This window comes from Hyaena hyaena, unplaced genomic scaffold, assembly GCF_003009895.1.
Source record: "Hyaena hyaena isolate Hyena2069 unplaced genomic scaffold, ASM300989v1 scaffold_33, whole genome shotgun sequence".
Lineage (NCBI taxonomy): Eukaryota > Metazoa > Chordata > Mammalia > Carnivora > Hyaenidae > Hyaena > Hyaena hyaena.
The window spans coordinates 3,976,702-3,990,410 of NW_024080666.1; the positions used below are offsets into that span (position 1 = coordinate 3,976,702).

Consider the following 13,709-nt stretch of genomic DNA (forward strand, 5'->3'; position numbering starts at 1 on the left):
CTGGATTGAGCCGGGATTTGCGTAGCTGGAGAGGGAGCAGAGTCAGCCGGGGAAGACTTGGAGGGAGAGAGGGAGGAGGTGCTTAGAGGCAGGATAGTGGGGCCAGTGCTGGGAGCAGGGGAAGGCCAGCCACTATGTCCCTTTTTCTACCTGGCAGTGGCCCGGTACCGTGTGACCGTGTGCACCGGAGAACTTGAAGGTGCAGGAACCGATGCCAATGTCTACCTCTGCCTTTTTGGCGACGTGGGGGACACCGGGGAGCGGCTGCTCTACAACTGCAGGAACAACACGGACCTCTTTGAGAAGGGCAATGTGAGTCAGCCATGCACCTCCCCCACGCGCTCGCTGCGTCCCAGGTCCTATTCCCTTGTCTTCTGTCTTCCCTTCCCTGCTAACGTAGAGCCGATGTGGGTGCTGGGGCCCAGCTGTCGGAGAGGCTTGCTGAGGGGAATGGCAAACTAATATGCATGACCTCCTCCAGGCTGGGACTGTTCAGCTGGGACCTGAAGAGCCACCCGGAGAGGTCATGGTCCCCTCCCCACCCTTAAGCTTTGAGAAGGGGGCTGAAGAGGAGGACATTTGGGGAAGTAGGAGCGGCACCTCTCTTCCCTCAGAGGTGGCCAGGCAGGGAGGAATGGTGGGCACCTTGCCTGTGGATGGGAGGATGGCAGCTAGTGGACGGAAAGCTAGAAACTTCCATTCTCCCCTCGACATGACCACTGGGGGACCTTGTCGTTTCCTTTTGAGAGAAAAACCAAGAAAGAACACTAAACGGGGAGTGGAAGAGTTGGGATCTGCTCCTAGCCGTATTACGGATGTGCGGGGTGCACCCCTCATTTTCTGCACCTGTCAGATGGGTTTCCCGGGGAGGCTGAGCGGGGAGATGGGCAAAGTGGCAGGCAGATCTGGGGGCAAACCCAGCCTGGGGCCAGTAGCCCCGTTCCCCCAGCCTGTTTTCCCAGGTCTAAAATGGGGGAAGGGATGCCTACCTGTAGGCAGCTGATGTGAAGATCAGGGATGCGAATGTACTGCTCCGGCCACCAGACCTGGCCTGCAGCACAGAGCAGGTGCTCAGTAGCGTCGTTGTTGCAATAATGTGAGGCTGGAGGTGCTCACCAGGTGAAGCAGATTTGCAGGCTGACTTTACCTAGGTCTTGGCTCTCTCCCCCTCTGCTGCCTCTTCCTTGGCGATGGTAAGGCAAGCCCTGGGACCCAAGTGAAGGTCTCTTTGCGGCCAATCCAGGCTGGCCTGGTTCTTGGGTAGCAAAAATAATCTGGGTGTTGCAGGTACATGGAAGTTCACAGTGGAGGAACGGTGGGGGAGACGTCACATAGATCTGTACGTTTCCTCTCTCCCCCCCACCTACCTACCCTTTCCTACTTTTTCCTTCTACCTCTTCTGACTCCTTTGTCCCTCAGTCCCACACTTGTGTTCCTGTTCCTGGAGGCTCCCAGATGTGCTCATGTAGGCTTGGCGCCTCGCCAGCCCCTACTGTATTTCTGCCGCCCCATTAGCAGGCAGGACTGTGAAATTAGCAAGACTACTGGTCCCCCAGCCAGTATCTTTCTATAGGAGGAGCCCAAGTTGATTAGCCAAGGAATTCATTCATGATAAATGGTTAGTGACTGGTAACAGCCTATTGTGTACATCCTCCTGGGAGATCTGCCGCTTAGAAGGAGATCATAAGGAATGGCCATTGTTTAACCAAAAAACATAGACTCCATTGTTGGGAACTTGCTATCGAATGGCTTCCCAGTGGGAGCAGTTGGGGAAGGGGTTAGATCTGTTCTTTCTAGGTATCCCCCAGCCTACCTGTGAAAGGCCAGTAGCCCAACCCGTCAGCCCTGGCGTTACTGATTTCTGGACTTGTGTTTTCCCTTGGTGTTTGGGAGCCACTGTCCAACTGCCCTTGCTGTCTTCCGCCTCTGAAGGCTGACGAGTTCACCATCGAGTCGGTCACCATGCGGAAGGTGAGGCGGGTGAGGATCAGGCATGACGGCAAAGGCGCGGGCAGCGGCTGGTTCCTGGAGCGCGTGCTCGTGAGAGAAGAAGGGCAGCCTGAGAGTGACAACGTGGAGTTCCCCTGTCTCAGGTGTGTGGGGTCCCGGCTTTGGGAAGACTCAGCCCTACCCACTACCATGGACTGGGGAGCAAGGTAGTGGCTTAAGCATGTTGCTGGTGCAAGAAAGAGGTGGCCCTCCTGATGGTGCTTAGACTTGCATCCCCATCCCAACCCGCAGGTGCGGACACCCCGATTCACAGGTCCCAGTGCGCTGCTACTGTGTCTATTTATGTACCAGTGTTCTTACTTTTTAAAGATACAATATGGCAATTTCAGAATTTAACTGAGTTATCTCACACTGTTAGTTAGCTGCAGAATGAAAGTTAAAAAAAAAATTAAGATTTAAGAAGATCAGAGGGTGGATGGATGGCAAGGAGGGGGGGTTCATCCAGGCTGGAGAGGTGGCATGAGACGCGGGACTGAGGAGGGGATTCATGCAGAGGCTGGCAAGGGGCTGATTGGCACATGCAGATGAAGGACGAGGTGGGAGAGTTCTGGTTACTCTCCAAGTCCCTCACTCACCCCTTTTCCCCTACTGGACCAAGAGGCTGCCTGGCTGATGGCTGGATGGAGCGGACTTACTCCCATTCACTCAAAAGATATTTATTAATCACTTGTTCCACACGTGCTCCTTGACCTCTTGCAGTGCGTAGCCTAGAATGGGACTAAACAATAAGGAAGTGAATAAACAGTGAAAGCCATACTCATGGACTGCGAGGAATGGGATGAAGGAAACCGCATGATGGCCTGGAGGCTGCTGGGACCAGCCACACAGAGGTGGGGTGGCTTCAAGATGGAGGTGCTGAGTAATCTGTCTGCAGAGGGGACAGTTGAGCTGACTTCCTGAGGAATAAAAAGGAAAGTACCAGGGAAAGAGCTTGAGGGTTCGAGAACTTCAGTGAGACCAAAGCAAAGGAGAAGGTCACTAGGTGAGGTCAGAGGTGGACAGAGACAAGTGTCAGGCAGGGACAGGCAGCCACTATGTGGCTTTAGGCAACTTCCATTTTAGGAGGTCTCCTCTGGCTTCTGGATGGAAAGTCCAGAGGGGACATGGAGCCTCATAGGAGGCTTTGCAGGGCCCCCGATGGCACGTATTAATTTGCTGGGCTGCTGTGCTAACGCACACCAGACTGAGTGGCTTACACCACAGGATTATTGTCTCACAGTTACAAGACCAGAAGTCCAAATTCAAGGTGTCAGCAGGGCCATGGCCCCTCTGAAGGAGCTCTGCACAGGGTTTTCCCCATGCTTCTCAGCTTCTGGTGGCCGCAGGTAGATGGCCACCTTCTCCCTGTGTCTTCACATCACCTTCCCTCTGTGCATGTCTATCTCTGTGTTCACATTTCCCTTTTTATGAGGACACCAGTCATTTTGGAGTAAGGCCACCCTAAGGTGACCTCATTTGAACTCGATTACCTCTGTAAGTACACTATTTCCAAATAAGGTCACAGTCTGTGGTACTAGGGGTTAAGAATTTAACATATTCGGGCACCTGGATGGCTCATTCTGTTAAGTGTCCAACTCTTGGTTTAGGTTCAGGTCATGATCTCGCATTTCATGAATTCAGGTCCCTATGTCAGGCTCTGTGCTGACAGCTTAGAGCCTGGATCCTGCTTCAGATTGTGTCTCCCTCTCTCTCTGCCTTTCCCTCGCTCATGTTCTGTCTCTATCCCTCTAAAATAAATAAACATTTAAAAAATACTTTAACATATCATTTTTAGGGGACACATTTAAACCTGTAACATGGCAGCTTGGCTCTAGGTGGTGGCCGTAGAGGTGGGGAGAAGGGGCCACACCAGAGGCAGATCCCGGAGATAGAGCTCGTAGGATGTGCCCACAAGAGAGAGGGTAATTGGAGACCCCAGGTCTCTGCCTTTGGTAGATGGGCAGAGGTCATGCTCTTGCTGAAGTGGGGGGCCTGGGGAGGAAGGGTTGAGGGTGGAGATGGGGAGCCTGGAGAGGAAGCGTTGAGGGTTGAAGTTCTCGAACTCTGGAGGTTTAGCTGGGGCATTTAGGTTTGAGATGCTTTTGAGTCAAGTAGGCAGAATCAGGCCTTGAGAAATAGATCCAGGAAATGAGAGCATAGCAATGGAATTTAAAGTCAGGGAAATGCATAGGATCCTTCGGAGAGAACATGGGTGAAGAATGGTGAGGACTGAGCCCTGAGATGGGTCAGTAACAGGATGGGGAATCTGGAAAGGGGATCATTGCTACATGCATGATGCAGGGGGAGTGTGGGACCAGGAGTCTTAGCCATGTCCCTGTTGTGTGGCTTTGGGCAAATGTCTTAACCTTTCTGGTCTTCTGTACCTTCCTGCCAGGATGTGTCTTACAGTGATGGGGAGGATGAAATGGGATTGCCCTGTGACAGGAGCCACGTCTGCCAAAGACACAGGTGATGCTGACTGTAGGTCACAAGGCAAGCTGAGGCCCCCAGACCCCCTGGAGCCCTCTCTGCTCCCAAACACTTAAAGTGTTCCTGCAGTTTTGAGAAAATGGATTCTTGTACCTTGCTGAGGCATGTGGTGATGGCATTTGCCAACTCAGGACCCAGGAGGACTTTGAAGAACCTGGAAGTAGAGCTTGAGCTTCAAGCTGCTGCTTTTTCTCGCCTGAGCTGTTGTTTAACTCCCTGGGAGAGAACAAAGCAGGTCTCTTTATCCAGACTTCTCTGCCAGGGTCAGGTAGGATGAGCAGTTTAGCTCTGTCAGGTGCACACGTACGTGCGTGTGTGTATGTGGTGGGCATGTATATGTGCATGTGTGTACCTTCTTGTGGGCCCAGGGAAACAGCAATAAAATCACCAATAAATGGACTCACCCACTTAGCAGCCTCTCACTCTGAACCTGGGCCCAAGTGTCTAAAGCTGAAAGAAAATGGCTATATTTGGAAATCTCTATTAACACCCTGCAAGTACTTCATTGGAAACTGAAATGACAAGCCACGGTGTCCCTCTACTGCTGGGGTGGGCCTGGGGATGGGTGAGTGGTGGCGAGAGGGATAGGAGAGTGTGTGTGTTTTCTGATGGCAGAGGGTGTGTTGGCTCCATCATACCCCTGCGGGGGGCCGCGCCACACCCTTCTCTGCAGTCTCTATCTGTGGGAAGTGCTGGGTGACCTCTGCAGGCAGTGACCTCCACAGGACAGAGGTGGGGCTCCTAACAGGTTGACTGGAGGGACTCTAGGCAGTAGTTCCTGCTCTCAAATATCTCTCCCTGCCTCCCCTCCGCCCCCTGCCTGTGTCCGCATCAGAATTCCACAATTGCATCCTCATGTTTTAGAATCCCAATGATTGTGTTGTTCTGGACTGAAGCCCATGGCGAGTGTAACCACTTAGCTCCTCACTAACATTTGTGTGAGCTAACAGCTGGCAGGCAGTAAGGCCCCGTGGGGGTGTAAGTTCATGAGCTTGGGGCGGGAGCAAGAGAGAAGGGCTGGGGATGCTGACCCTCAGGTGGGGGTATATTGGCAGAAAGACTGCGGTTTCAGGAAGGTGCCTCCCTGCCAGGAGTATAACAGGGCTGGGTTGCCAAGACCACCTCTAATGCAGAGGATGGGGAGATCCTGGTTAAGAGGCAGGTACTCTGGCTTCCCCACGGTTCTGGAGATCACTGAAGGTGTCCCTTCCGCTGCTGTTACCTGTGTCACAGACCCTCATGAGTACTGGGGCCTAGGCACCTTGTATTTGCACAGTCGTCTGATTTCTCAGGCTACATCCTGTGCTCAGTGGGAATAGCGCTTTTTGGGTGACCCGGTGCAATATGCTGCCCCCAGGTGGGTGACCAGCAGAGAGCTGGGGCCATGGCCCACTCTGACATATAGAGGAGACACCACCACCAAACTCAGCCCTGTAGGGTCCAGACCTAGCTTCTCCTTATTGGCAAATCCCATTATTCCTCGAGGACTCAGAGCAGAGCCCCTTCGCCACAAGCTGTCCTCATTGCTCTGAATTCCTGTTGCACTTTGATTCAACAGCCTTCCTTGTCCTGGTCTTCAGCACCTTGGCTGATCTGTCCTGTCTTCTTAACTAGATAGTAGGTTCTCTAAGGGGTGAGCTGTGTCTTTACTGATCTCGGTGTATCGTCTCTGCCTCCTCCTCTCCCCAGAGCGCTCAGCACAGTGCCATGCATGTGGCAGGCTCTCCCAAAGAGAGGTGATTGTGTTTGATGATAACAATGACACCGGTGTTCATGGATTTCAGGACAAACTCTTTACTGTGATTGCCAAGGTCCTACATCCTGTCACCCTTCCACTTGTCCGGCCTCATTTGCTGCAGGCTCGCTGCCCTTCCCCCGCTGCCTTGCATCCACACTGGCCTTCTATCAACGCCTGGAGCCTCTGCTCCGTCCCAACATTTGCTGTCCTCTGGAGACGGCACCTCCCACTTCTCCCAGCTAACTCCTTGTCACTGTTCCCGCCTCAGCCAGTGCCACCGCCTCAGGGCCATCTTCCCTCCCCAGTCCAGGCAGGGACCCTTTGCTCTCACCCTCTCCAGAGCCTTTTGCTCTGCCGAATTCCCAGTTCTGGCCTCCCTGGTGACTCCGCACGAACAGCGTGGTGGTTGGTTGTTGGCCAAAGAACTAACAGCCCCTTGCCTGCCCAACAGGTGGCTGGACAAGGATAAGGATGATGGCCAGTTGGTCCGGGAGTTGCTGCCCAGTGACAGCAACGCAACACTGAAGAGTAAGTTGTCCTGAGACCAGGTGGCGGGTGTGCCCCTGATCAGAGAGGCGTCCTCCTGGCCGCTGCCTTCTTCGCGTCATTCCCAGAAGGCAGCAATGGGGAGGGTGGAGAGGAAGAGGCTCTGAGGGAGGATCTGGAATCTCTTCTCCGTAGTCTCTTTGTGGCATTGGGTGTGGGCCCTTGAGTGCGCACAGGCCACTGTTGATAAGAGCAACAAAGGTGGTAACACCAGCCAGCCAGACGTGTTTGTCCTCCCTTGTGCACCGACGATGCAGACCCTTCTGGGTGACAGAATGGAAGAACAGCAGCACGGCATCCCGTTTCATGCCCGGGAGCCTCAGGCCCACATTAGGGCCACTGTCACTCCTGGCCAGCTGTCTGAACTGTTGACATCTTGGGCCAAACATGTAACCTTTTAAAGCTCTGATTCCTCACTTGTAAACCCGAGATCAGAGTGCTTAGCAATAATACCGCGTATATAACGCGCTCAACACGGTCTGCAAAGCTTGACGTTCCTTCGCTCCAGTGTCTTCATCCATCAGATGAGAAACTGGACAGGGTGGTTGTCTGAGGTCCTTCAAGTCTTTTACACTCAGTATTCTTTGAATGCTTTCCCATTGTTAGCATGTTCACACCTTGTGGGCGGGCCAAATGGGGATCAGCGTCCCAGCGTTGTTGATGAGGGGACCCGCAGAGATGAAGGGAGACTTGCCCCATCTCGAGGCTACTTACGGAGAGCAAGGGTTCGGCTGCTGACCCCACCCAGTGTCCCGCCCTGGCTGCAGACCGCCCACCTGCTCCAGCCCTTCCCCCCCGCCCTGCTCTAACCCCTCCCTCCCTGCCTCCCACCTTGGACTGCCCAGACTTCCGCTACCACATCAGCCTGAAGACGGGGGATGTCTCTGGGGCCAGCACGGATTCCAGGGTCTACATCAAGCTCTATGGGGATAAATCTGACACCATCAAGCAAGTTCTTCTCGTCTCTGACAACAACCTGCAAGACTATTTTGAACGTGGCCGGGTGGATGAGTTCACGCTGGAGACCCTGAACATTGGAACTGTAAGTCTCCTTCCCAAGACCGTGTGACATGGTCTCACCCACCCTGCGTGTGTCCACATGTGGGTGCACGCACACACTCCCGTGCATACATCACATCCATGTGATGTGCACGCATGCACTCACATGCACAAATCATACACTCACATGCATCACACACTCACATACACACATCACACACTCTCCAGTACACAGCACACACTCGCATGCATACATCACACACATGCACACATCACACACTCACATATGCACATCACACATACAGTCACACGCACATGGGGGAACCCATTTTAATGGAAAAAAAAATGCCTCCTTGGGGGTTAGTAAAGTACACTGTTTTCTAGCTATGACCCAGCAGAATGTATGTGGACAGTGGTTAAGCTCCCAGAGTCCGTTTAGGGATGGAATGTGTATTTTCAGTGTCTAGTTCCAACATTTCCTTTACCTACATAGCCATGACCAATGTCGCTGAGTCCCAGGGGAGAAGGGGACACAGGCATACAGGGAAGGAAAAGAGGAGAAGGGAAGACATGAAAAGAGGGGCTGAAAATACTTCCCAGTTCCCAGCTTGAGTGTACGTCTATGAATTATGTTCAGGAAACCTATTTCAGTGCACAACCCCAGCAACACTGGAGCGATTCTGCCTTAGAAGATGGCACCTGAGGGTCTCCATCTGTCAAGGCCCTGGTAGCCCTGCTGCTATAAGTCTGAGCACTTCATCTGGGAAAACACAGATCTAATACCCTCAACCATAGCATTGAAAACTTTTCTAGAAATGTCTGAGCTGGCCTTCCTCTTAGTACCTGCCCTTCTCAAGGTGTGTGGCTAGCAGGAATTGAGATGCCGACAAGCTCCCGTCTGCAACCACACTTTCTTGTCCCTTTCCCCTCTCTCTGAGCCTCACCCTATTCAGGTACTCCATCAAAGTACTCTCATGTCAGTCATTTATACCTTGATGGTAATGAGCTTAAATCACGGTCTTCCTTCCCCAAAATGTACTTACATCTTCAGCTGAATTAATAATCGTGGAGTGAGATGCTGTTCCCTTTACTGAGGATTTCTGGCAACAGCCCCAGATAGATGAGACATCTGAGGGGAGGGGAATGGAGTTTGGAGCCTTTCCTTGTGTGCCTGAAATCCCCTCAGCAAGCAGTGTGGCCGAGAGGTTAGGAGAGCCAGCTATGGCTGCTGACAGCCCAAGGCCCCATGTTGCCACTTACCTGCACTTGCCTATAAGTTACTTCACCTTTGTTTGTCCTCTTTTATAACAACAGGGGATGCCAGGGGATTGTTACTGGCATTAACCATGTTGATAGCACCCACATGCCCACAGTCAGTGCTCAGTAAGCTGGCTGTTAATGAGCAGTTGCTCCATGTAGGTGCTAGGCATTCTGGAATTGAAAGAACTTTAGGAGTTCTGTCCGTAAGGAGCTTCCCATTCTGTTGGGCAGAAGACACTTGTCCCTGTCTTTACTCTTCCAACTGATCCCATCGCTGTCCCAGTACCATGGACAGTGAAGCTCTCCTGTGGCCCTTGGCACTCACCCAAAAGGCTCTCAGGCTTTGTAAACAAAGCTGGTTTCCTTCCTATAATTCCAGGGGACCCGGGCTACATGCACTCAGTTATGACGCTGTTTTCAAATTTGGCTGTAAAGAGGCACTTAGTACTCATAAGAGTGAGAACAGGGTTTAAAGGGACAATTTTCTAAATCTAGCCTTCTGGCACCAGACTCATGGCTAGCATTACCCCCTTCAAACCATCACAGAAGCTGGGGGGGCGGGGGGAGGCAACAGGGATCCCAAAGGCTATTTGATCATTCCGTCTAATGTTAGAATTGATAATTACTCCACAAACAGCATTTCAACTCACACACACACACACACACACACACACACTAAAGGGGTTTGACATTGAAGAACCAAGTTCTTGTGAGGATGGTAACATGATGATCTCCGCAGTCATCTGTGCTAAATGCAAAGATGTCAAAATGTAAAATAGCACAGCAAGTGGACCACTGAGTGTTACTGGAAAGAGACAGATGTTCCTCAGGGCCAAGAGGGAGAGAAGCGATTGAGCACAGAACCAAGGGGTACATCAGAGAAGAAACACAGAAGTGGGTACAGTAGTGTCTTATTTAAAACAAAGCCAAACCAGTACCACGGCTATCGAAGCAAATGGTTAATGTTTTGGATGTTTGCTTCCTTGTGTGGCCACCACGCAACATTATCACGGACATCCTGGAGTCACAGCCACTCCCCAACCTGCTTCTCACAACTACCACAAGAGTGGGCTCCTCTTAAGAGGAGGGAATGGAGGCTCCAGGCAAAAGTGGCTCCCTAGTGCCCCCGATGGACTGATGGTGGAAAGACTGGGACCCAGCCTCCTCCTGCTGAGCCCCCCTCCTCTGGGGAGCTGAAGGTCTGGGTTGAGGACAGCAGTTTGCACCAGTGTTGGTGGTGGGCGGGGGATGGAGGCATGGAGGTTTCTGGGCACCAGCTCTTTGCTCACTTGCACCCTGGGTTTCTTTCTAGATCAGTCGGCTGGTGATTGGGCATGACAGCACAGGCATACATGCCAGCTGGTTCCTCGGCAGCGTCCAGGTCCGCGTGCCCCGCCAAGGCAAGCAGTACACCTTCCCTGCCAACCGCTGGCTGGACAAGAACCAAGCTGATGGGCGCCTGGAGGTGGAGCTCTACCCCAGCGAGGTGGTGGAGATCCAGCAGTGTATGGACGCAGCAGTGCTGGGCCGTCAGCATTGTGGGATGGGGCCGTGGGGAAGGAGGAGGGACTGTGGGATGACTTGCTTGTTTCCAAGGGGGAGGCTTAGGGGAGATAATGGGGCTTCTGACTGCCTGTGGTATCATGATTCTAGGAGGGGAAAGGGGGCTCACTTTACAGATACAGAAAATGAGGAGTCAGTGGATGAAACATTTTTTTCTGGAATAAAGGCAGCAGATGACTCTATTAAGAAATGTGCATTCTCAGCCCTGAGTACAGGAGTTTGAGACATAGTCTGTGTCTTCTCCTGGGAAGACTGACTGAGGAGATAAAGCTGTTTATTTATTCATTTATATGGTAAGTATATACACTTACTGTTTCTCTGAGCCAGCACTGCCCTCGGCACAAAATAGGCCAAACTCGCCCTTGTGGAATTTACATTCCGTCAGGGGAGGCAAACAATAAATATATAATACAATGCCAAGTAAGAGCTATGAAGAAAATGAAGCAGGATAGGGTGATAGTAAGGGCATGGGGGTGGGGGACTTTTCTGGACAGGGTGACAACATCTCTGAATGAAGGTGAAGTTCAAGGTGATCTCTTCCCAACTATCCTGTAGGTTCTTTCAGGACTGTGTCTTATACATGTGCTCTGTAATGGTACCTGCCACTGTGAGGAATCAACTCTTTCTCTTTTTATAAGTGAGAACTTGATTTCCATCACAGTAATACAGGTACTAGTTAACAAGATACAGATTTTTAAAAAGCAGTAGTTCCATTCCCCTTACCATCTCCCTTCTTCAGATATAACAATTGCTTTCACTTTTCCTCTGAAATTTATCTCCATATTTTTAATAATTTGCTTCCCAATTTCTTGATTATTTTATTCATAGACATGAACTCTTGACTTCCCACAATGGAAGAGGAGGTTTAGCTCTTTTAACACACAGGAGTGTGTGTGTGTGTGTGTGTGTGTGTGTATACAGACACACTTCCACTCCTTCCAACCTTCAACAAAATTAAATCAGTATTCAATTTTTACATTATTACAACTATGTAAGTATTATTCGCTACTGAGACATCTACTGTATGATGATTACATTTCAATTTTTGTACAACTCTTTATTTTTTCTGGAGCTAATAATAGCCTCAGTTTTCATTTGGGTAGTTTTCTATATTCCTGTCTCTATTTCCATATACCCATCTATCTGTGTTAGGGTGGTAGAGCTGCCATTAAAAAAAATACCATAGACTAGATGGTTTAAACAATAGAAATTTATTTTTTCATAGTTCCAGAGGCCCGATGTCCACAATCAGGTTGTCAGTAGGTCAGATTTCTTCTGAAGCCTTTTCTTTACCTTGCAAATGGCTGCCTTCTTGCTGCATGTTCACATGATCTTTCCTTTGGGCATTTGCATGTCTGTATCCTAATCTCTTCCTCTTACAAAGACACCAAGCATATTGGATTAGGGCCTCACTTTAATGGCCACAATTTAACTTAATTTTCTCTTTAAAGTTCTTATCTCTAAGTCACATTCTGAGATACTAGGGGTTAGGACTTTAACATACAAATTTGGGTTGGGGTATGAAACAATTCTCCCATAAAATCATTTTATCTCCATCTCTCCAATAGAACTAAAATTCTTTTCATAATTCTGTTTCCTCTCTACCTCCTTCTGCTCACTCCTTGCCCCAAGACATTCCTCTAGCAACCTCTGTTCTCCTGCTCTCTAGGCTGTTGTAAGCTGTCCTTTTGGGACTTTCTTTCGCCCATCTTTTTGGAAATTCTTTTCTTTTTCGATTTCCTGTTTCCTGGACTTCATGTCTTCCTCTTTTTTGGTTTCTTCCTTCTTTTTGCTTTTACTGAAAAGCTTACTGGGGAAATGTGCATGGAAGTGAAAAATTGAGACCTTGCATGTCTGTAAATGTCTCACAATTGATCAGGAATTGGCTTGTTATAGAATTCTGAGTTAGAACTCCTTTTCCCTTAAAGTTTAGAAGTAATTATTCTACCATCTTCTAACTCCTAGTGTTGCAGTTCAGAAGTCTGATGCCATTCTGTTATCAAACCCTTCAGGGTTTTTTCTCTCTAGAAATTTGTAGGATCCTATATTTATATCTGGCATTCTGAAATTTCATGATGTCCTCACTGCCTTTTGTGGTTGTAGTTTCATCCATTACTCTCGATTCATCACAGGCTCTTTTTAGAAGCATTTTTTAATTCTGAAACTTTTGTGGATCTTTCTTTAACAATTTTTAACTCTCTGTCCTCTGTTTTCTTGGTAAGATGTTGAAATTCTTCTACTTTTCTTACCTTTCTATCTTTCGTTATTTTGTTCTTGAGAAGTTTCCTCTTTTGTTCTTACGAGCTGTCCTTGACTTTATCCTTGTTATGGAATATTTTCTTTCAGCTACTACATGTTAATTTCCAATAGCTGGTTCTTGCTCTCTGAATGGTCATTTTATCTATCGTAGTTTTGTGTGATTCTGGCTGCCTGTTACTCTAGGATCTGACAGAGGGAATGTGGTTTTGGGTTCTGTCCATTCAGAATGCTACCTTTTGCTGAATCCCCCCATTGTGCATACACTTGCCTATCCTCACTCCCAGCTGATCCTGGTATCTCTAGTTCAACTTCTTTAGTCTCTCAGCCAGTCCTCTTATTTTCTGCCCCAAATCTCTCATAACGCTGTGGTTATGGAAGATCCTCCATCTTGTTGAAAATGACAGTCTTACCTTGAAGATAAAAATCATGATATCATCATATGGCATTGCTGAGTGGGCAAGTCTTGCCGCAGTCACTGAAAAACCAAGATTCCATAGTTCTGGAAGACATTTCGCTCATCATCGGGAAGTGCCCTCTAGTGGTGCATATCTGTAACACATTTCCACCCTCTAACCGCTTGCTAACGTATTACTTCAAAATACAGACAACTCTCTCTATGTGTAGATGTATCTGTTGATATCATCTGAAAGATGCATATATTTAAATGAAAATTATAATTTCAGGGGTCTCTGGCTGGCTCAGTTGTTAGAGCATGCTACTCTTGATCTTGGGGTCATGGGTTCAAACCCCATGTTAATATATATATTTTAAAAAAAAAAAATTCTGACTTCAGTCCCTGTCCTTTACTGAATATAAGGAAAAGAGGCAAACACACAGCCTTTGCTTCTCTCTGCTCCATGACATC

The 13,709-nt window shown here is 49.5% G+C and overlaps 1 protein-coding gene across 3 annotated transcripts in view; it reads left to right on the forward strand.

Moving 5' to 3' along the window:
• The window catches only part of LOXHD1 (lipoxygenase homology domains 1), a 160,027-nt gene that overhangs the window by 73,340 nt on the left and 72,978 nt on the right, over positions 1-13,709 (forward strand). For all 3 annotated transcript variants that reach the window (XM_039228860.1, XM_039228861.1, XM_039228863.1), the window contains exons 13-17: positions 158-312; positions 1,933-2,093; positions 6,669-6,745; positions 7,609-7,805; positions 10,335-10,527. In XM_039228860.1, the coding sequence (XP_039084791.1) occupies positions 158-312; positions 1,933-2,093; positions 6,669-6,745; positions 7,609-7,805; positions 10,335-10,527 (783 nt within the window). The remainder of the gene's footprint in view (positions 1-157; positions 313-1,932; positions 2,094-6,668; positions 6,746-7,608; positions 7,806-10,334; positions 10,528-13,709) is intronic.